The sequence below is a fragment of the Enoplosus armatus genome, chromosome 3 (genome assembly GCF_043641665.1).
Source record: "Enoplosus armatus isolate fEnoArm2 chromosome 3, fEnoArm2.hap1, whole genome shotgun sequence".
Classification (NCBI taxonomy): Eukaryota; Metazoa; Chordata; class Actinopteri; order Centrarchiformes; family Enoplosidae; genus Enoplosus; species Enoplosus armatus.
In genome coordinates, this window is record NC_092182.1 from 25524401 (window position 1) to 25548731 (window position 24331).

At 41.2% G+C, this 24331-nt stretch overlaps 1 protein-coding gene across 1 annotated transcript in view; it reads right to left on the reverse strand.

The window, feature by feature from the left end:
- Positions 1 to 229: 229 nt before the first annotated feature.
- Positions 230 to 24331, reverse strand: part of ptprt (protein tyrosine phosphatase receptor type T) — a 266949-nt gene continuing 242847 nt past the window's right edge. Inside the window, exons 26-37 of the mRNA XM_070902667.1 lie at positions 23914 to 23950; positions 23345 to 23442; positions 22369 to 22485; positions 17527 to 17681; positions 13915 to 14050; positions 11541 to 11690; positions 11139 to 11312; positions 10831 to 10962; positions 9942 to 10067; positions 6644 to 6807; positions 1069 to 1204; positions 230 to 318 (exon numbers count right to left, since the gene is read on the reverse strand). Of these exons, the coding sequence (XP_070758768.1) occupies positions 265 to 318; positions 1069 to 1204; positions 6644 to 6807; positions 9942 to 10067; positions 10831 to 10962; positions 11139 to 11312; positions 11541 to 11690; positions 13915 to 14050; positions 17527 to 17681; positions 22369 to 22485; positions 23345 to 23442; positions 23914 to 23950 (1479 nt within the window). The 3' untranslated portion in view covers positions 230 to 264. The remainder of the gene's footprint in view (positions 319 to 1068; positions 1205 to 6643; positions 6808 to 9941; positions 10068 to 10830; positions 10963 to 11138; positions 11313 to 11540; positions 11691 to 13914; positions 14051 to 17526; positions 17682 to 22368; positions 22486 to 23344; positions 23443 to 23913; positions 23951 to 24331) is intronic.

Consider the following 24331-nt stretch of genomic DNA (forward strand, 5'->3'; position numbering starts at 1 on the left):
TGTGTGTGTGTGTGTGTGTGTGTGTTGTCACAGGCACACACATAGACACACACGCACACACTCGAGTATGCAAGCATGCCCTCTCTTATTCACACAGAATCAAGTACACACACTCAAACACACACACACACACACACACATGCTCACAGGTTGGATTCGGGTCAACAAGAAGCAGTTTTGCACTTTGTGTGTCCCAGTGTTGCGTTGAGAATGACAGGCAGCGTCATCGGCGAATCAGAAAAGGGAATTTCAGCCCACAGCCAATCAGAAGGAGCTGAGCGCCTCAAGAGCCACTTCATAGCAGAACTTGTACTGCTCCTGCGAATGAGAAGCAAAGATAAGTAATTATTTCTTCATTGTTACGCATTGCCAAGCAAAAATTAAAAAAGTAAGTACCTTTCTAAATTTAACTTTCCCTGAGCGTCAGCTAAAGCTTGAAAACATTGCTCTGCTGTAATTCAAGACAAGTGTATTCATCCTTATAAGGGATCAACAGATATACACACACACAGTAAATAGGAAAGAAAGAAAAATACTTTGAATATAAAGAAAAAACATTAAAAAATGCCTGGAATTGGTAATAAATATGTTAATAAATAAGTATAAATCAATCAACAATGAAGAAAATGATATACAAGGTAATAAGGCCATACAAAAGCATAAAAAAACACAAAAACAAAACTGAGAATGGTGAACTGAGAGGGCGGACCTTCGCTACCCTCTGTTCTCCAGATCTGGTAGAGGTTTAGGATAATTGTAGGACGGGAATTGCAGAACCAGAACTCCTACCAACACATTCCTACTTTATGACCGATTACATAAAGGATGCACTACTTCCTCTATTGGCACATGCATGTTTACGTGTGCAACGAATAAGGTCTTGGCAATACGATTTAAAGTCTAAATGACAAAGTAACACTTATCTCTAGTTATATGTGGCTACTTGTACCAGAGATTTTCTTTCTCGTACATTTAGAGATTCAACTGGACTAAATGTTTGGTTGAATGCCTTGATCATCTGCTGATAAAATGTGTGTGTGTGTGTGTGTGTGTGTTGTGAAACCTCACCATAGTCTCCACCATGTTAGTCTTGTTGTTCCTCAGTGTTTTGACGGTGTGGAAAACATCCACAATGTTCTGCTGCTGGATCATCTCATTGATGCTGCAGATGGCACAGAACGTTCCAGAACGCCCTCCGCCGGTACTGCAGGAGGAGGAAGGAGGGGAAGAGTGGGAAGGAGGAAGAACACGAGATCTTCATCGTCGAACAACAACATTGTCATCCTGGAAAGCTAGCTGTGTAAGCCAAAATCATCGTGCTGACCACAGAAAGAGAAAGACGAAAGAAGAAAACAAGAGCTGGAGAGCGTGAGAGTTGAAGGGAAGACAGAAGAAGGTACATGAAGATAAATGAGCAGGAGAGAATGTAAAAAATGAAAACACCTCTAGTCTTTTCAGACCAGCTGCTTTGAAGTCAGAGATGTTCACTCCCCTCCCCTGTTCTCCCCTTTACAGAACAGCAGGACTTGCCTTTTCCCTTTTATCAACCTGGGAGCCCTGCTTCTTAAAATGCGATCATCATGGAATTTAATGTTTCCTTTCAGGCATTTCTCTTTTCCTCAGAGTTGTTGCAGCAGCTGCGTTGAGGTTGATTGTGTTCAAAAATGCCCTTGAAACCTGTGAACCCTAAACTGAGAAAACTTTCAATGGGTTTGAGCTCCTTTGTTGTGATTGCATTTAAAGCATAGGCCCATGTTTGTGTGTAGGAGGAATGTTTTTCTGTTTAGAAAAGGCAACATTTTTAGGTTTGACGGTATGGGAAAAGGTTAGCTTTGGAGTCTGTACTCCCAAGAACAACAACGGCATCTGTCTTTTTTAGAAAATGCCCTAAAGTGACATGTGTTTACGTACAAGTGACAAGGACTTCTAGTGGCTGGAGGAGCAAATCAGAAGCAAAGAAGCAAGTAGTGTGGTGTTGTTACAGAGTTCACAGAGGGAGGGGATCAGGGGTGTCGCATGGTTAAACTTTGACAAGGGTGTCAACGGTTTCCTTCCTGTTTGCTACCGACAGTCAACTTGACCGTCAAATTTCAATGTTTTTCTTGCCGAACAGCAGGTTCAAGTGAGTTAGCTTTATGTCTATTTTTGTAAAATGTCAATATTCTGATTGGCTGATTGCATTTTAATCTCTTTTGACATATCTGTGGTCCTACACAAAGCCTAGTTATAGGTCAGTATTTTTCATTAACAATCTACTTAAGATTCCAAGAATAAGTTCTAATACAAACAATAAGCCTTTTTTCTTTTGCCATATGGGTGAAATCGTGCAAAAGCTGTAACTCAAAATAAGAAGAAGAAAAAATCAAAGCCTAACTATATTTGCAAGAGAGGGATTAAGGTTCTCAGAAATGCAAATCACTGTACAGAGAACATACAGGTACAGGCTTTCTTAGTGCTACCCAAAGTGAAACAAGTACAACAATAAAAGTTGAAAAAAGGCTAAATGAGACAAAGAATGACAGGAAGTGACAGAATGAACGTGCAGGACAAAGAAACCTGTCAGTGCATGGAGCAAACGAACTCAACTAATGGATTTAAGATGTTTGAATAGATTTGTTCACCTAAAACTGGAGTGCTTTAGACTTTACACAGAGAACACATTTCTGTAATGGACAAAGATGCAGTGACGCAAACATATTTGTGTGTACAAATTGTATGTTTACCGGCTCTGTGGCCCAATCAGCCGTCAGACCACCCACCATGAAAAGAACTCCAGACTTTCCTGTCTCACCTGCTTCCAGCTGAATTCCTTCAGTATTCAGGCTGAATAAAACATTCAGGTACTGCGAGATGGACTGGCAGCCATCACAAAAATCATCCACTGTACTACTACTCTGCATTGGGAATGTCAGGACCACTACAGTTTGCTCTCCCATCAGGATATCTTAGATGGTGTCAGATTCGTGGTCAATTCTCCAGATTCTTAGACTTTCTTATTCGTGCTGGAGGTCTAATTGAAGGCTAATTTAATGCTCGCAAGAGCAGTAAAGAAGGTTGAAACAAACAGGAGAAAATATTTGTTATTCATAAATCTTTCAGCGAAGGTTAGTTTCATTCTTTCGAAAAGCTTTTACAGTGAATTGGAAAATCATAGCAGAGATGGTGTCCCGATCTTATTAACTGTATAATTCTTGCTTAAGGTCTATAATTTAATCCTTTCAAAAATGGCAAATAAAGTAATAAAAACAACACAAAAATACAAAAGAAAATATTTGTTATTCATAGAATTTGCTATTAGACCAATGTCTGGAGGCTTTTTCGCTCAGACCCCCTTCAAACATAGTGATACCTCTTCCTCAAGAACTAATAATTTCCAGGTTGTATTAATTTTATTTCATGTGTAAATGTGTGTGTAAATCTTTTTTGGAATGGGACACAGTGCCTCAGGTCTTCATTACACTGGGTTTGGGTATCAATATTTGAGACTACAATTTAAAATGCAAAAGTATTCCTTATGCAGTTCTTTTCTGACTTCATGTTAGTTTCACTTTTCTTTTTTTAGCTGCTGGCTTCGGAGTCAAAAGATAATTTCTAGGTAAGAGAGAGCAAATACATTTTACATCAGTGCTGTCAGATACATCTTGGGGCTAAAATACATTAAACCTAATTAGTGAAGAACAACCAGCAAACCCAATAAAATCAAGCCAGGTCAAGTAGTGCGGAGGATCAAAGCAATGGAATAATTTTCACAAACTGTATGTTTGGTAGCTTATTAACCTCAGTCTGTGGGATTGTTTACAACCTGTCTGTTTGGTGAGTACAATGTTATCATAACCCATAGAAATCTACTAATCTAAATAAACTGGGATCATTGTTTAATTTATGGACTGTTTGTGAAGGTTAGTGTAATTTAAAAAAATATATATATTTTAACCTTTAACTATGAGTCTAAGCCTAACACCCCAATCTAATTCCGTGTCACACTGCAGTCTATTTTTTGTTATATCTCACTTTTCATTTATAGAGCTCATGTTTACATCATGCCCTGAGATTCAGGTGAAATATGCAGGGTGATCCACTTATTTGGACCATAACTATTTCTCAATGTAGCTGGTTAAATACTTTGTAAGAGAGAACATAATGGACAACGGTTGAAGTTTGAATCAAGTTGTTTATGAAATACTTGGAACCACATTATTTCAGATATGAACTACTAAACTACTACTATGAATATGTTAGGCCAACTGTTGGGACAAGACTACACAATATTTTTGTTATTCTCCTCTGACTAAAATACATATCTATAAACGTTTAAATAAATACAGAACAGACTGATTGATTTGTTAAGTGTGCAGCTCCTCACAGTCCTCTAATGGGTTCCCCCAGTGTGATTTGCTGAAAATGAGGCATGTGTTCAGCATTAAAGACCCATCAGACTCCAACCTCCAGGACAAATGAAGAGCAGAAAAAGAATCCATTTTCACCAGCTACTGATTGAACCATCATGTTTCTCCTTATCTCTGGTGTTACTGAGTCTGTAAAATCAATAGCTGGGGCTGATTAGCCAGTGTAGCCGCCTTTAGCCAGAAGCAGAGAAAGCTTGCATCCCCGTCACTCACATTACTGGGGTTGAGCATGACAGTCAGGGTAGCAGGTAGGGTACGGTAGGGCGATCACAACCAAAGGATTTTGCTCCCAAATTACTTCTTTTTTTTTTACCTTTATTTGAATTTCGCATCATTATCATTTTATTATTAAATAACAGATGCACGTATAAGAGGAGTTAAGCACATGAAATCAATAGCTATGGGTATTGATTTGACCTTGGGGTCAAAGATGGGATACGTATCTCATGTGTCATATGTCACTATACATATTCCTAAAAGACACCAGGGGTTTAACCATTGAATCTGTATGTAAGTCATTATATTTTTAGCTAGCAGCACTGATGGCTCGTACTGTGACAAAGTATTTAGGCCTGAAAACTTTATTTTTTGAGATTACTGACAAGGTTGTGATTCAGCAGCTGACAAAGTATTGATCATATGTAGGATACAAATCTTTAAAGGTTAAAGGTCTTTTAAAGTTGTTGTTTTTTTTTTTGCTGTTCTTTGAGTTTGCATTAGTCACAAGTGGGTTTTAATCATCACAGCTTGTGTTTCAAACTCTCTCTCTTTCACACAGAGATAGAAAACACACTGAAACACAGCAGCTAGAAGAAACAAATCAATGCCAATTCTGATTGGCCCAATGAGCTGTGACAGAGGAAGCTGATTGGATGAGCACCAGCGATGTGCTTGAGGCAATGTCTGGAGTGTGTGTGCATGTGAGTGTTTGTGTGCTCCTGTTAGTGAAGTTCCCTGTAATCTCTCGTCTATAGATTTTACAGACTCCGTTTCCCTCCCTCATTATCAGCTTCACTTGTTCTGCTCAAACAGGAGCTGTATGGAGCTGTTTGTCTACTTGTGTACAAACACACAGTCACATAAACGTGCATGTGTGTAATCACTATTGTTTATACTAATACTGACACTGCACTTAACTAAACAGCAAATCACTTGAAACTCCATGTTGCAGACTGAGGTTACCGTATTTAAAACAGATTAATAAGAGAATAACAAATGTACTGGAGGCTTAAGGGAATGCAGCATCCACTTGTAATTCAGGTGTATGTATTGCCAACAATTGCTACCAGCAGAAAAGTGATATTTCCGTGCTTGCTTGAAATCTATACATTCGCAAACATTGCATTTTGGTATATATTGTGTATAAAATCGCTCACTATAACCTAAAACGCTGTTATTGCTGCCTGAGGCCATTTGCTTTGTGTCTGTATATGGTAACCCTACCGATGATTTATAGCTTAATATACGGCTGGACATAATGTAGAGACTTACGTATGCAGGTCTTGGTGTGCGGGCGATCTATAATGTGTCATCTGAGACTACACAAAACAACAGAGACATAAGGTCTAACTCTTAAATGAATGTGATAATAAACATGTGGGTTGTCGGCTTAGAGAAGGCACATCTTAGCTCATTTTTAGACGTGAGCCAGGCTGACATTGTTATTAAACTATAATGAATCACTACCTTCCTCTACAGCACTTAGGAATAGTTCTTTCGCACTTCCTAGACCAGTGCTGTGTCTGTTTGGCTTCCTTATAGTGCACTAGTGTTGTATAGGTGACAGATAAATGCTGAGTTGAGGCCATCTGTATGTTTGACAGGTCAGTGGAGGAAAATAAAGCATGAAAGAATGGCCCAACAAAGAAGAACGAATGAGTCTAGAAATACCATATATAGTATACGTCATCTCAAGGGTGTGTGTGTGTGTGTGTGTGTGTGTGTGTGTGGTTCTATGATTGTGTGCTTGCGTGTGTGGAAGGAACATTTGTTTTGTAATAAATCTGTGTGTGCGTTCTTTTAGAGGAAGTGCACTTTATCATTGTTAAGTATATCTCAACATGTTTCACCTCTCTGTCTTTGACACACACACACACACACACACACACACACACACACACAGATTGTGTTGATCGATCATCCCAGTGAGCAGCCCTTGTTCCAGTCCTCCTTTCCCCTGCTTCTTACTATTTCATCACGTGTTATAGAGTACATGCATCTACGTGTGTTGAACTTACAGGCAGTGCACCACGGTCCTCCCGTCTCCTCCGTCATACTGCTCCTGCCACTTAGCCAACCTCCTGACCAACTGGAGGATGGAGCGTTTGGAGAGAGGCGTGTCCCTGTAGGCCGGCCAGCCGATGAACTGGAAGTGCTGCACCAGGCGGTAACCGTCCTGTGGCTGAAGAGAGACGTGTGAAAATTAGGATTTCGATCACCACAATCAACGCCATGCGGTAATTCCACGTGGAATGTAAAAGTAGATAAACAACCAAAACGCCTTCCAAGTGCTACAGTATGTGTGACAATCACCAAAACCCTTCTCTGCCCTGAGAAAAGAATGTGTTCGTAGATCTAATTTATGGATCAGATGACGATTTTTCGCTTTACCCTCTTTAGTTTATTACAGTGGCGGACACACTATTTTGAATCATGTGCACACGGAAAGGCTAGCATGTAAGAATAATTTTCGCTCTACAAGTTTAAACTTTAAAGGGCGCTTCGTGATGGTTTACACGCTATAATTGCTGACATTTGTGACCCAGACGTCCGTCTCTGTCCCCTCCTGCCCAAACCCTGTTGAACCAAGCTATGATTGGAAAGGAATCAACATGTAGTCTGACTGATGTCTCTCGGCCAAGTCGGTTCAGCAATTCAAGGCACTGTGGTCACCTAATCTTAAAGTAACCATCTCAGTAAACATAAGCTTGGTTTGAAGGTTTGATTTTTGGTTTCACTGAAACTGGTGAACAAGTTAAATGGGGGAAATAAGGACACGTCTTCTTCCCGCACCAAAGACTAGCTTTATCTAAACGGTGCTTCTTTCCTGTTCCGTGGCACATCCAGCAGGTTTCTGGACAAAAACACAGCAGTAGCTGCCAGTCTTCTCAGGGGTGGTCTCATTTGGTAATGATATACTTAACTGATACACAGAGCACTTTTCATGTGTTAGCAGGCTGTTGTGCTCCAATTAGTTCTTGTTTCTGAACAAAATGCCTTTTCAAAAGAAATAGGATTGGACTCAACAAAGACGTCATCTTATAATATTTAATTCAATTTCATGGCAGACAAAATGTTTTCAGACGTCTGGCCCGAGGCGGTTGGCATCCACCCCCTAAAATACCAAAACCCGCCATCACTGTCAGACTGATTTACTGCTAGCTTTGCAAAACACACATATATGCACATTGACATTTACACACACGACCAGATAGAGCTGTATCTGTTTTTGTCCTCCACTTCCTTCTCTTCCCACTATATACTTGCCTTCCCAGTTCTCCTCATCTTCCCTTCCTGCTTAATCTATTTATTCCTTTTCATCTTTCTCTCCACTTCCTCCATCTCCCTTAATAATCAACTCCTATTTCAAACTTTTTCTTTGCCTCACTCTTCGTTCCTTCTCCCCATTTCTTTCTCTGACTCGCTCACTCACTACTTTTCTTTCCCGTCGTGACTCTTTTAGTTTCCCTCTTCTTTGTATATTTCCCTTTCTCTTCTTTTCCTCCTTCCTGCTCTTTCACTTTCTCCCTCTTCATTTGATGGCTTAGTGGTTGGTGGTACAGACTCAGCTAGGCTGGAGCTGCTCTCACAGTGTGAGATGTGCTGTTGTGGCGATGATATGGGCCATTTCACGCTAGACTGGTGATGTGTTTGAGAGGGAGGGAGAGAGAGAGAGACAGAATGTAGAGAGTAGGGTAGTGGGGAGTTCACTAAGCGCTATAGGAGCATGCAGACGATAGGGTACCACTAGAGTTGTACCGTCATGGATGGGTGAGAAAATGAGATGAGAAGGGAGTAACAAGAGGAGGCAAGGGGGGAGGAAAGAGAAAGGAGAGACGAGAAGGGTAGTGAGGAAGTGAAGGGAAAAGAGAGGTGAGAAAAGAACAGAGGCGGGAGAAGACAAGAGGAGGAACAAGGGGAGAGGATGCAGTTTTCAAAATGCTCTGTTGTTATTGCACCACCTCCTACCACACTGCAATTTTCTGTGTGGAGTTAGCACTAAACCAGGACTCAGGCAGCCTCGCTGCTGGAGTGTGTGAGTGGTGTAGCTGCTTAGGACGAAGTAAAGGTCACATCAAATGAAAAATGCCTTTTATGCGTTCTTACATTGTGTCCCCGGGTGTATTGTTCCACTATCTATTGTTATATGTCAAATGCAGGTCAAGAAATGCATTTTCGGAAAAACAAAAACCATTTTGTATTTCTTTTAAGTCTCAGGCAAGTGATCGTTTGTCCATCTTGTAAGCTTTCGAATTGTGTCCTTAAATTTACACTGCATGTCCATTTTTTTGTGTGGAAAAACATAATACATATTAAGAACACTAAGTATCTTTATGGGACTGTAAATGTAAAATTACTTAGCTTAAAAGATGCTATACAACCCCCTCCACATGTATTCGCAGACTACTGGAAAGTTAAGTTAAGAAAGTTTGCTTCCACCTTTCGGCAAGAGTTTGAGGAAAGCTTTTTTCTGTTTCAGCTTGACAATAACCCTGTGCACAATGCTAGTCATAAAGAAATGGTTTTCAGAGTGTGGTTTGGAAGAACTTGACTGGAGAGCCCTGACCTCAACCCCGTCCAGCACCTGTGGCATAAACTGGAACGCCGACTGTGAGCCAGGCTTTCTCAACCAACATCAGTGTTGGACCTCACTCATTCTCTTGTGGTAGAATTTGAGAAAATCCCTGCAACCATCTTCCAAAATCTGGTGGAAAGCCTTCCCAGAAGAGTGCAGGCTGTTATAGCAGCACATTAATGCAAATACTTTTGGAATGACGTGTTCAGCAATCGCCTGTGGGTATAATGTTTGGACGTCCACATACTTTTAGCCTTTCGTGGTAGGTAAAGAAAAAGGGAGGACACAAGAAAGGGTCAGGACACTAACTGCTGGCTGAGATTAGAGCCGGTTGTAGGTACAGGCCTGACTCTCCCAAAACGTACAATGTTCTGATTTTCATGAATGAAGTTATGCATTTCTTGTCTTGTGAGCCCTGAACCCAAAGGTTTGGGCTTGCTTGTTGTCTATCTCACTTAAACTAAGACTGCTGGACCTTCAGGTTAAAACCATGATGTAATATTGCATGTAATAAAACACGAATGTAGTTTTAAAATCAAGTAAGGCAATGTGAGCTGTGTGTAATTACCTGTACTCAACAGCACAGCACAGGAAGAGTTCCACCAGAACCATACATTACAAGTGCATTATCATTATTATTATTATTATTATTATCATTATTATTAAAACATCAAGTTTTTTTTAAACCATTGAACCTTGAGTCTGGTATTAAGCTGTCAAGATTTTGAGCATGTGAGTACCCTGGCCATGTTGCAGATCCTGAAGATTCGGTTGATGATGTCCTCATCGATGTCTGCCGATATGAATTCAACTTGAATGGGACCGTAGCAACACGAACTCTTCTCTGGCCAGTACTGCATACATAACTGTAGAAAATAGAGATAGAGAGAGACAAAACAGGGGAGAGAAAGACGGAATGTAGAAGAGAAAGCGAGAGAAAAATAAAAATGTACCAATGTTTAACAGGGACATTCAAATGGATCTCCTTTAAATAGCATAACTGTGCAAGTAATAATGGAAAAGATGTTTTCACAAAACCTTGTATGAATTCACTTCATTGATTATGAAGACTATCACCTCTGTGGCTTAATGTGAATTCCATTTTCAACTTCAAGTTTTTAAACTTCCACATGAGGAAAATAATACTCTATACAGGATCTAAATGAGATAAAGCCAACTTGATGGAACATCAACATGTGGGAACAGGTTTGTAGTCACTCAAAATACCAGACATGAGATGTTAGCATGTCTGGTTTAGGCCGTAGAATATGAGCAAAACATTGCTTCTCCAAGCTAACAATTGTCACAGAGATTGTATAATTTCAAATCAGTGCTGATGAAGTGTGTCTGTTAATGGCAGGAGTATATGTTGATTAATAGAGGTGGTATGATTGTACGAAACTGTGACTAAAGCCTCAGTTGTCAGGATGTACTTCCAAGGACTGTCAATACACATTCACATTCATAAAAATAGTCCTTGGGTGTATTGATCAGGCCCTGTGATGTTACAGTCGATGTGTCAACTCCTGGCTGTCGGCTGTCTGGTCTTTTTCTGAAACTACGTTAGCCAGAAGCAGAGAAACCAGATAGGGAATACATGTGTTTCTGTGTGAGTTCGTGTGTTTGTACCTGCGCCGCGTCCATCTCATTGAGCATTACAATGGAGGAGCAGTTGTAGTCGAACACCAGCCTCCAGAAGTCGCCCATGGTGTTTGGCAAAGGATGCTGGGTAACAATGAAGGCCGCTGGCTGTTTGTGGCTCTGGAGTGTTGAGATGGATCAGAAATTAATAACAACAGTGAGCACAACATAAACAGACAAGTTCACAGAGCGATGCTAATGGATCGGGCATCGCCACAGTTCCGGCAAGTAAAAATAAAAACTAACATTATAAAAAAAGATAATACACACAAATTCACATCCCAAAGTACACTCACGTCCATTAATGCAGCGTTGATATAATTGGAGCTCTCTCCGTCCACAGATATGAGGAAAGGCAGGCATCGATCTGCTGATAGAACGTCCAAACTGCGGTTCTTGTCGTGGTTCCTGGGTAGCAAACCCACGCTGCAGTCTTCTGGACGGACTCTAGGGGTCACTATGTTCAGAGTCTGATAGATAGAAACATAGTTTATGAATAAGATAATAGAGGAAAGGATATTGTGGAGACTCACCCGGGGACAAAAAGCTGGTCCCCGAAAGGTGAACCACTTATTTTAGTCTTAAAACTTGTTTTGAGGGTTTTAAGGGTAGGTTTGCATGTAGGATTGGAGTCAGTGCCCCCACAAACGACAAAAACAAGAGTGTGTGTGTGTGTGTGTGTGAGTGTGTGTGCTCACCTGGAACTCATCTTTAATCTGGCTGGAGTTGGTCTGTGGGTCCAGTCTGCTGATATTGTAGTAAATGGCTCTGAACTCACACACCGGTATGGCTGTATTCCCACATAGACACGCTTCCAAGATGGCATCGTGAACAAACACATATTGCTCCTGCAACATGAGCAAGAACAGTCGATCAAAGAAATGCTGGAGTCAAAATATATTTTATGGAAAAAGTCTCCAGCCTTTGTGAGGAGACAGAGGTTTAGGCTTGACCCTGCATGTGGCCCCTGGACTTGGCGGTAGTTTCTCAGTGTGGCTGTAAGCGTTGACACTTCTGGGACAGAGGAGTTTGTTGGGCTAAGCTGCATCTCCTGCCTTTTCAAGTCTCCGACAAACTCAAACATTCCACTGTGAACACAGTTTTTGTTTGCTTTGCCCATGTGAATTAATTCTTTGTGCGCTCATGCTCTCTCTGCAGCCAAAAAGTGAATTAAAAGGGTGTAGTGCCTTACCCTGCGGTGTTTCTGTGCTCTGGATCAAGTGTGCTCTTTGTGCTCCAACTAGCTCGCTGGTAAAAGCATCTGCCACCGTGAGCTACAGCAGCCACTGTGCATGTTAATTTACATCTCTCTTTCTCGTACGCTTTCTTTCCAGTTCTATCTAGAGTTCGTTCACTTTGTATTTCTCTTTCTGTGTTTCCACTCACACTTGGGTTTGTCTGCTGTCTCACGCTTTTTCAATTTGCTTCCCACTTTATCTCTCGGTCTCTCTCCGTCGAATGTTAATTGTTGCCCTTGGAGCGGGGAGGAGAGTTTCAAAAGCATCACTGAAATGTCCTCTCCTGGCCATTACCTACTCTAGTGACATACAAGCACGCGCACACACACACACACACACACACACTCAAACCCACAGACAACAGACAAGCACTCATTCATACACTCACACACACACACACACACACATCTTTCCCCTGTGCCTTTTAAAAGATTAATTGCTTTGTGTTGTGCGGAGCAGGATTATAATAGCGTCAAGCGGCTTCAACACTGACACAAATTGCTCCCACACATATTCAAAAGGCAGGGCAGGATGCATTTAGCTTGGTTTGCACACACACACACACACACACACACATACATACATACATAACTAGCTTTCATACCATTGCTGTCACATGAAAACACTCAAAGTGATGCCCTGGGTAACTTTCCTGATCCTAGCACTTCTAAAAACCCATTCAGAAGTCAATTTCAGGCTCCGAGCTTGAGCTGTCAGTCTGAAAATGAGGCTGTTTTTTTTCTTTATTCCTGGTAAAGTTGACTTTTTGGATATGCAAGGTTTTCATCAGCAGTACAAATGGAATGTGGAGGCGGGATGGATTAGGCCGGCTTAAGGTAGCTTAGAGAAGAAATGAATACTTCTGTTCCAAAATGAAACACCCAACATTCGAAGACGCAGACTCTTTAAAAATGATTGATAGTACAAAATTAGAACATATTATGACACTGTGTAAAGGATAGTAAGTAACCAAAGTCTTCAGCTGACAAAACTTTTTGGGGAATAGCTCCTCCATGTTTTAGGGATATTGAACAATAAACCTCAAGAAGTGGAGAACTGATCTAATTTCTGACTCTGCTTGACCTGATGGTTCGGATCGGTCCACTGAATAAGTTTGGCCGGCTCTAATTTAAGCCAGCGTCACCGTAAGTGCTAGTTAGCCCTTGTTAGCTCAGCTGGGGGAATATATGTATTGTTTGTTCTGGTTAGCTCTATATCACCTGCTTCAGAAATTGCAAATTAAAATAAATGCTTTGGCCTTGAAGAAACTAAAGTAAAAGTTTCGGCAACTAACTATCTGAAAACCTTCAACAGTAATTCAAAGCCAAAATCAAAGTGTGTATGCGTGTATGTGCTTGTATATGTGTTTATATATATATATATATATATATATATATATATATATATATATGCATCTCACACTGCCACAAAACACACACTTACACAAAGAATCCTACATCTGTGTGTGTTTGAATGTGTGTCTGTGTGTTTGTGTATGCTGTATATGTGCGTGTGTGTTTGCACTCGTGTCATCTATTATTCAGGGAAAGATAAATATTGATGGACTGATTGGGATGGATGATATAAGACTGCAAGTACTGAGAAACTCTGTCTCTTTTCATGCTCCTGCTTCTCATACTCCAACTACAGACAGACAGATAGATAGACAGATAGATAGCTATAATCAGTAGCTACTGATAATTTCTTCTAACTTGAATTGAAAGTTTCCAAAAAAAAAAAGAAAGAAAAAGCATTATTTTTCATCCTTTCTGAGGAGTGTACTTTTTGCCAAAATACGATTGTCCCACAAACGAGTGTGCACATGCCCACCAACCTCTGTCTGGACCATGTTGACTCGTTGTGATCTCAGCTCTCGGATGCAGTTGAAAATGTCCACCACGCCTTCATTCTCTGCCATGTCCAACATGATGTCCACTGCTATGAAACAGCCCGTCCGTCCTGCACCGGCACTGTGGGGACAAATATACAACCAAAATATTGACTATCTATTGACTAAATATTACTGCAAAATCAGCAGCTTCTGGATGTTTAGCTAACCCTATGATCTTTTAGTATTTATTATTCATTTGACTTCTGTCTATAGACCAAATTTCCCCCCTCACTTTAAAACTTTCACTCACAACATTTGCCCATCACTACTAAAATATTAGTGATATTTTTTTGGTAATGACATCCATGATAACGAGGTCTGGATTGAAAAAAACAACACACCCATCCTCCAACCATATCCGCTCTGATAATCACTGCCGTGTATCATTACGTGACTTCACTAACTTCAATACTGAAACAGTAATTATTCACCAAAAGAGATTGTAAACAGGTTGTTTTCAGTGTTTGAACAACCGATGCTATTTTTCACTGATGCAGAAACCTTAGGACAGTGATTGTCTGACAGAAAAAGTGATGGCCCACATGATGCCTGATGGCGTTGAGTACGAGGGTGGAGTCTCGCTCTCGCTCTCTTTTACTCACACACAAACATGTACAGACTTTAATACCCCATGTCAGGTGTTAAGGCGACACATCCTGAACAGTAATGCCTGGAGGGACGAGACGGATGGAGGGAGAGACGAACAGATGGATGGATGGATTGAATGAGCAAGGGAGAGGGGGGGGGGGCAGAGAGAGAGGGAACGGTGGAAAGAGGTTCGTGATTGGGAGTGATAGAAGTGGTCGTCACAGGGGAGAGATCAAGGGAGGAGGAACGGATGGAGGGATGGAGAGGGAACTGAGAGGATGAGGTATGGAGGGATGATGGGGGAGAGGGAGGGGAGAAACCCATCTTTCACTTCGCAATCCCCCTGACAGTTCCCAGAGACAGCAAGAGAGAGAGGGAGGGAGGGAGGGAGGGAGAGGGAGAGACAGAAGGAGAGAGAGAGGAGAGAGATAAGAGCAGAGAGAGAGAAGGGAAGATAGAAAGGAGAAAGAGAGAGAAAAGGAGGGAGCGCCTCAGCAGATTACCTGTCAACCTCTGTGATTAATGTTGAGACCAGAATACTGCTGGGCCGCTGTGTGCGTGTGCATGCGTGTATGTGTGTGTTTGAAAGCCTCATGACACAGGCCAATAGCATCAGAGTGCCCCCGGAAATTGGAAGTGACTGCCATAACTTCCTGCCTGTCTGTCCACATACTTTTACTATAGCTGTCTGTTCACATGTCAGCTTGCCTCGTTCGTCTGTCCACTGCTTTCTACCGCTCACTGTCTCTTTATCTAATTACCTGTCTGTCTTTGTCCCTGTGTATTCCCCCTTGTCTCTGCATGTCCTGTTAGTGCAATTCGAGCCCATGAGTGTGTGTAATGAATGTCTGTATTTTTATGAATTGTCCATGACGGAGAAGCTGATGCTGTATTCAGGTGCACCTCTCGACTCCTTTGCTTTTGAAGGCTTTAATTAGTCACATTACTACATTTTGTCAAACAAAAACAGCTAATGATCAATTAAATGGTGTTTAATATTTGTATTTGTCCCCCATTTTTCAAAAAATGTATAATATCCAAATGTCTAAACATAAAAACATGTGAAAACCTGTCAGTTCCACAAGGAGTATCATGGCTTATTATCTTGTTCCATTTCAACAGTCAACATTGGTTTCATTTAACCTTGACAATAATCTTTCCAAAAACCTTTGACAAGTCGTTTTAGTTGCCTAAACCTAAACGAGTTGGCAGATCAGAAAATGCACATATGAGTCATTTCTGGAACCAGTTTTGTTGTTTAGGTATCAGGACTTGTTATTTATTGACAAAGCATATTGCTGTTCCAAGTTAGACAGGTTTGGTTTCTCAGTGTAAGACATTGCTGAATTTCCACAATCAGCGAGCTGATATTCAAACACTGCTGATATTAACGGAAAGAGATCACACCGACAGTTTACACTACAGAAGGTGTCTCCAGGACCACATTTTACACCAGCAACGTGCCATCCACACGAGGCTGCTAAATATATCGATCGCTTTAGAAATTTCAGAAAAACTAAATGCAAGAATGGAGCATTTGTGAATAGGTGTGGCAACTGTAGAGACTGTTGTCTCTACCAAGCAGTATATAGCAGGTTAGGGTTGTAATTCCCTCTGTTGCCACTAATTCAAAGCTATGTGCTGCATTAAGGCGGACCACCAAATGGAATACATTAATTTTAAATGCTCATGCCAATATGAGGAATCTACTCCAAACGTTTTTTTCATAGCTTGTCAGAGTGCTGACCTTTCAAAGCTTGTGCCTGCTGACAACCTGGCCCCTGAGTTGAACTGTTACATCCCATAAAGAACAGAGCATGGAGGTTAAATATACTGTCACCATGGGGATCTTAAAACTGTCACTTATTTTTTTCTTCCTCTATTCCTGTCGGATGACGGTGGTGGTGGGATGAAAGTGGGGTGGAAGGTGAATTTCCTTTTTGTTTTTTTTTCCCTCCGTTGCCTACTTTTTAAAGGTTAACACCATCGATCTGATTTATGGACAAGGGAGACTGGTGTGTGTGATCATATTGGTACTGATAACCTGTGCCATTGTCTTATCTGAGAGAGAAAGGCGGACCAGAGACAAGGAACAAGATAAGAAAAAGAGGGTAAGAAGAAAGGCTGACAGTGAAACAAAGAAGGAGGTTTTCACGTCGTCCTCAGGTTAATAGTGATTGACTGACACAGACGGGAATTTATTCCAGATTTAAAAATGCACACAACAAATGTGAATCAGCTAATATAAAAATGCATTTGTGTGTATGATCATCTTCTTGCTATTGTCTTCATGTCCTCATCATTGTCCTCATCCAAGATTGTGACCATTGATCTTATTTCCTTCCCTCAAAAAACGCATTCCCAGTTCTGTTTATTACTTTCTGCCATTTTCTGTAAGAAATATCTTCACAATGAGATACGTGCTCACTGAATGTGAAGACATTCTTTATCAGAATAGAAAGAGACCTAGAAGCTTTTCTCATGTCCTTCATATAAGCATCTTGGTGTGTGTGTGTGTGTGTGTGTGTTACAACACAATGTTCATTTTTATTATGAAATAACTGAAAAGGACAGATTTTGAGGTTAAGTACTGTTATGTGTACGCGTGCATGTGTGTGTGTGTGTGATGGTGGGTGGTTACAGTACAACACATAGTGCCAAGGATTTGTTCTTAAAACTGTTAAGCCAATAACATGCTTTGAAATGTTCATCAAAATATGTAACACATTCAAAGTGGCCCTTTTTTCATACAAAAACAAAAAGAACACTACCTGTGCTTATTTATGTGCTTTGTGTTGTACTGGCCCAGCAAAGCCCTTTGCTCTCTGCCATGCCGCTGAAAGGCAAAGGCCCGGAGCTGTACTACTGAGCGAGTGGCTGTGTTTGTTTGACCGACAGCATCGGGGAATTAAGTTTATCTTCTGTACAGAACCTGTGTGCACTTTAAGCGTGCGTCTGTGCTCTTACCTGCAGTGTGCCACTATAGGCCCAGCGTCAGGTGGGTTGAGGAACTTGACCTGTCGTATGAAGCCAAGCAGTCCGGTGGCGTAACAGGGAACGCCGTGGTCGGGCCAGCTGGTGAAATGAAACTGACGGAGTTCGCGGATCTCATGGTGACCCTTCTGAAAAACACAAGTTGCATATTTTACTGTGGCAATTGCTGAAAACGATTCTCTGCCACTTTGTCTCTTGATGATGACAATGCATGGATCTCACGAATCTTATCATGGCTCTTTTGGGAAAGACTGACAAGAAGACATATCATGGTTCAGCAGCCTAATTTACAGCAGGGATTTCAGGAATCTAGGAGCCATGCCGCCTCTTTGGCTTCAGATGGAAAATAAATCGATCTGGTGGATGTCAAGATGGCACTTTGGGCCACTTCTGGGAATGAGAGACAGGAAGAGTTATCGTGGCTCATTTGCCTAATTTACAGGGGAGATTTGAAGAAACTGATGGCCATTTTGGCTCCAAAAAAAGATTAATTGATTTCACAAATCTCATGATGGCCCTTTTGGGAAAGACTTACAGGAGGAAATGCCATGGTTCAGTTAAGCTGCCTAATTTACACTGAGATTTCAGATATCTGACAGTCCTGTTGGCTCATTCCTGTATGTACTTTAGCATTTTAAGATATCACAAGTACTTAAAGGTATCACAACGCTTCAAAATAAGGTTGCTGCTGATCTTGAAACTTCCAGAACACCCTAACAACCTCAGTGTATTCGGACAAATTTAGACCTGTCTAACTTTGACAGTGTACGCCACCTTGTTGATGTCAGATCACTGCAGCCTGAGAGGTCTTGCTTCCAGTTTCCAGAGGTTCAGTTTTTCTTATGTTTCTGCTTTAATAATTCAGACCATTTTATTCCATTATACTGTTCTAAACTAAATGGAGCTTAAGTGGAGAGAGCCATGTCCTCCTCAGTTCAGTTTAATCTCTAAGAATAGAACTTGGAGGTAACTGTTGTAGTGAATAGTTTGTCTTGTTTGGCCTTGAGTGCCTTATGATAATATAAGGATAATATAAGGAGGAGAAAGACAGGGGAGAGGTCAAGAAACAGACTGCGAGTGGGAAGGAGCAGAGGTCAATGACTAGAGTGGGTAAAGGAATGAGAGATAAAGGGAGACAGAGGATCGGGAACGATGAAGAGACAGATGTGACAAAGAAAAAGGAGGAAGATAGCTGAGAGGAGACAAACATACATACAAAGAGAATGAGAGAAGCGTGGAGGCAGAGAGGAGAGAAATAAAACCAAGAAAACCACAAGGTGATTTGATAACTCGACTTCCCATTGATTTACTCTCTTATGATGTTGAAATTACTTCTCTAAATCGATAAGACGGCAGTCCAGCACAGTCAGGGCCTCAAATCCACGACCAGAAACAACAATACCATTAAGGTGATGAGGATGTAGAAACACACTGAAGCCTCTCTTCACAGAGGAAGGACAAGCTCTGCTGCTGTTTACGCCTTTCTTTAAATTTTATACTTCTTCTCAAGACAAATTTGCAGTGGATAAGTGACCAATAACACCTTTTATTGTTCTGCAGTGAACCGTCATTCTCAAAATGCATTTGCAGCTTTTGGTTTTAAAAGTAAGAGCCAGACACACATTCTCTTACAGGTCCTCATGTTCCTCATCTTATCAGAAAATGCACATTGTTTTAGTGGTAAAGCTCTGATGTCTATACTTTTAAAATGCCGTTATGTCATAAATACAGGTATAACCTCTGCCAGAGAGGTTGCTTATCATGTGAGAGATCGACAGAGAGTTACATGCAGTAGATTGTTATTATTCTCTGAACGAGCAAAGGGCTCAGCATCTTTCTCAAGGTCACTTTGACAAAACGCACAGCTTCTCTTCCAGCGGAAAGCTGAACCTGTGATCTCGTAGTTGTGATCTATGGGCTCTTTAACCACAAGTTCACTCTGACATTGGTATGTTTTTCTGTGTTGTTGACACAACGGACCAAAATCCCTTATGTAATGTGTGTTGCCATGTCCTCCATCTAACATGCATTAAAACAGTGGCTAAGCAGTAGCAAAGAGGTAACGTTAGGTTGTTTTTCTTCATTCATTCTTGAGCTGTATGCAGAAGCATGGGAAGATCCAGGAGGACACATATCGATGGGTGTGGTGAAAGAAAACATAAGTCATAACCTTTTATCTGGAAACCAATTCATATTAGCAGACTAGCTTTGGTGTGTTGCTCTGTAAAGTTTGTCTTACCCAGAGTATGTCGTGTGTTTTCTGGGGGAAAATATGGTTTGATTGCTGGGAGCTGGTTGAGGAGCACAGCCTCCTCATTCAAATCAGTGAGATCACTGTGTTGTGTTACTGATACAAGGCCTTCCTAATTTGTTTTTCATCTTCCCACTGGTACATGCTCACATCAACCCAGCCCCGCCCGCTACTGGACCAGACATCTCACATCTGTATGGAGGTCCATTTGCTGTAAAGTCTTGTACTGCTGTTTCTCTGTGAAGGGTCAGATTAGTCATCTGGATGGTGCCATGTCTGGAGAAAATTAAATTCAAATTGCTGGACTAGAGTTTTGATCGAAGATGTTTCAAAGATTTGTGGGAAATGATACAGGTATTATCCCCATGAGGAGACCACGCCCACCAGTGTTACTCAGAGTCAACTGAAGTCAGAAACTGGCTGTTCTCAATCACACTGTCATCTGAACACAGTCAAGGAGGTGGGGGGGGGGGGGGGGGTTAAACACTGTAAACAGTTAGACAAATGGTGCTTGAACCCACTTCAGGGAGGGTTTCTCCAGTTTGACATAAATAGCCACATCTCAAACCATCTGTCCTATCTGTCTAATATGCATATGTGCTGGTCCTTGAAGTTGTGTTTGTTGGCCTGCAGATTTGTGTACACTGCTGAGTCCTTTCCTTTGCAGTTTGGTGTCCGCTGTGGCATGCAATTGTTTGGGCTTCTCCAGATCTGAGCGCCATAGAGCAGATTACTCTTCTGCTGTTTTGGATGCGGCCCATCGGGTGAACTAAGCCCTGTCGCAGTTTCCTGTTGGCTTCTAAAACTACTGAGAAGTTCTTCATAAATTCTCTTACACTCCAGATAAATGTTGCACTACAAGGCTGTGTTTTGTTTTTGATACCAGTTGTTTGTCTGGTGTTCTTTGTTGACCTGCTTTCAGATTTAATAAAGGCCCAAACAGGATAACCAGAGCAGGATAATGTTAAAAGGCTCCTTTTTTTCCTCTAACCTTGGATTTAGTGTCAGTGGATGTAACCTTTACCTGGTAGCCTAAAAGTAAAAATAATCCATCATTCGTTATGTGGATTGTATGACTCAAAACGGAGACGGATCTGTGCGAGTGGGAGAAGTCACATCGAAAATAATATTGCCATCCACTTAGTTTATACTGGAGCAAAATTTCCAATTTCACAGATTAAGTGAATACTTTGGAATGAATACCTTTCTGACTGGTGAGTGGAAACACTATACTTACACACAGTTACTACCTCTCTCACCCGCCACTGTACTTTATTTGACTGAACACGAATGTCTTTTGTGATATGCCTGGTTTTTCATCCTGCGTCTCTCTCTCACTGTCTCACACACACATTTACACAGATTTCCTCTTTCTTTGAGTTCCTCTCTGTCACTCTCTCTTCCTCGGTGCTCAGTTAATCTCCTTGGATGTGCCATTAATAAACCTTTTCATTAAGATCCTGTTCTCATTATTCACTACAATTAAACCTATTTAACTGTGGTGCAGAACCTGAATATACTCTCTCTGCCTCTCTTTGTTCTTTGTTCTTAACACTCACACACACAGTCGCAGAACCTACTGTACTTTAAAGATGGAAAAATGAATATTTTGTGTGTGTTTCTGGTGTGTGTTTGTACGTATTAATGCATTCAGCAGAATGACAGGCATTTCAAAATCAGCTTTCCTTTGAATTTCAGAGTACTCGTGCACACGCAGAAACACGCGTACGCACACGCGCAGAGGTGGTATGGATTAATGGCTTGCTAAACGAGCTGACAGCGAGGACTTGAAGACTCGTCTTCATAAGCTGCTTTTGCATGAGTGAAGGGGGAGGAAGAAATGGAGAGAGGCAGATAGAGATAGAACAAGCAAGAGAAAAAACACAAGACAGCAGGCAGGAAAGAGCAACATTTTAGGTGTCTGATAAAACGTGTATTATATTATATATGATTTTAATAATAAGTAATTATTGATGACAATGGTAAAGCACCACTATTGACTATTTGTTTTTTTGTCACTGTGTATATTGCAGGATTTGTGTGTGTTTTTGTATTTACAGTGCAGAGCACTGGAGAACAGCCTCACAACATGACGGTACATTGTTCCTCTTGCACTCTTTTCTCCACTCAAATCCCTCCCGCCTAATTACAAGAGTCCCAATTACGCTTTGAAGCCTCCTCTTAAAACAGTGAGAAATAAAACAAGTAACACCGCTCGCTGGCCTCAAATCCCCAATCACACATTGGCTGTAATGGTAATCCAGGTTTGGGGCTTGCAAAAAAATGGAAGCGATAAGTAACATGCAACAGTGAGGGTAACTGAGCAGCTACAGAGCACGAGAGGTTTCAAATCCCTTCTCAGGTCTTGTGGGAAATATTCTGTAAAGCAGACAATATATTGACATAACATCATGAGACCAACAAAGGCATCAGTATGTGATATCAGGAAGGACAATCTGTATGATCCCAGTTCAAACTGTTTGTTATCTTTATGGGGTTGTTTTGAACAGTTGGAATCCCCATGGCATGTTGTGTTAAAAATACAATGATGTTTACTTGTTTACCTTTTGGACGGTGAATGTCCGTATGACGTATTCAGCCAGTGGTTCCGTTTCGATCAGGGTCACCTTGATGTCTCCATAAACCTCCGTCTCATCCGGCCAGTAACGCACACACTTCACCTGGAAAAGACAATTTACATTCATGCCTTGTAGTTAAATGTGTATTACAGGCCATCAGGTCATTATCACCCAATGAGCATTAACAGAGTGGGATGAAGCTGAGGTCAAGAAGATCACCACAAATAATGCAATAGATTAACAATATCAAGATTGGTATTGCTTCTCCTGCATAATAAACGGCTACTTAGCAGACATTAATTATTTGACAAGTACTGGATAGTACTGTAAAGTCACTTATAAGCTCCCACTAAAGAAAACTGTATTATTGTTGAACCAGATGTGATAATACCACTTGTAACTAGACTACACATCTGGATACAGATGTTTGGAGTCATGAGAAACACTCAGGTTCACAGTTTTGGATGGCTCTGTGAGGTTGTCAAGATTGTGACCAGTGAAACATCTGATTGCAGTGGAGACCCTCTCAGAATCTGTCGCTATGTTCAGTGGCAACTCCCCCAGGGAGGAGGTCTTGGTGTCTGACTATACTGAAGACCAGAGTTCGTATCCCCTCCCCACCAACGTTTTCTATTTTTTCTCCTGGAGAACGCTGATTTCTTGTCTTCTGTCACTAAAACAGCTCTTAAAAGTGAGCCGTGTTTCCTGAAAAGGGTGGAGTAACCTGGTAACTTAAGTTCATGTAAACACACTGCAGCAACTGAAACCGAGCACTTTAGTTAACCAAATTTTTGGAACATATATGAACTTTGGGATTCATATGATGTGTATTTCAATGTTTAGACATAAACTAGATTTGTCAGTTGTTAAATCTGCCATAATATATCACGATTCTACAAAATAAAACAAAACTTCAAACACACACACACATATTTTGTAATCTGTTGGACGATGAACTCACCCTGCCCACCTCCACCAGGTTGGTAACCATGACGATGGAGGCTGAGTTTTCCTGCCAGACCATCCTCCAGAAATCTCTCACTGTTTCTTGCATGGGCCCTGACACACACACACACACACACACACATACAAATTAGAGGTATACTGATACACACAGGTGTATGTATGTATGAACACACGCTCACTCCAACATCACGTAAAAATACGTCAGTACTGATTGCACAGACATGCCACAAACACACATAAAACACACACACACGAACAGGCAAACACACGTGCGTGCACATGCGCACACATGCACTCACACACTATCAATCCCAGATAGTGGTTCGGGGGGTTGAGGTAATGGGGTCTTAAATTTGTCAGGGGGATTTTATACGGTGGTTTAGATTTAGGAGGTTGTGGTAATAGCCTTCCAGCCCGAAAGGACGACATTTACCAGGTGGCTGCTACACACACACACACACACACACACACACACTTGCATAGAGACACACATACACATTCACATCTGCACAAATGTAGAATTACACATACAGTCTTCTCACACACACTCGTCAGTTTAATTACCTTGTGTGGCGATGTAATGTCTGGGTCTGTGGTACCCCTGTGAGACAGAAAAAAAAGTGAAGCATAAAAACAATCTCTCCATACTTTCGTCATCTCCCTCTTTTTCTTCCCATATTCTCCTTTTCTTTTCTCCAAATCGTCCTCATTTTCTCTATTTTTACTTTTCCTGTTCCCTCACTTTAATTCTTCTTCTCTTTCTATATTTCTTTTCTTCCTTTTTTACTTCTTTCCTTTCTACATCTGTTGATCTCCCTGCCTGCTTCTCTTGCTCCTTCTTCCTTCCTCCCTCTTCCATCATTTCTCCCAATTCTTCTTTGGGTTTTGACTTTCCTCCCCTTTTTTCCTGGTGTCCTGACTTTTTCTCCTTTTTAATTATCTCCTTTCAATCAATTTCTGCTTCCCTTTCTGTTCACCTCCC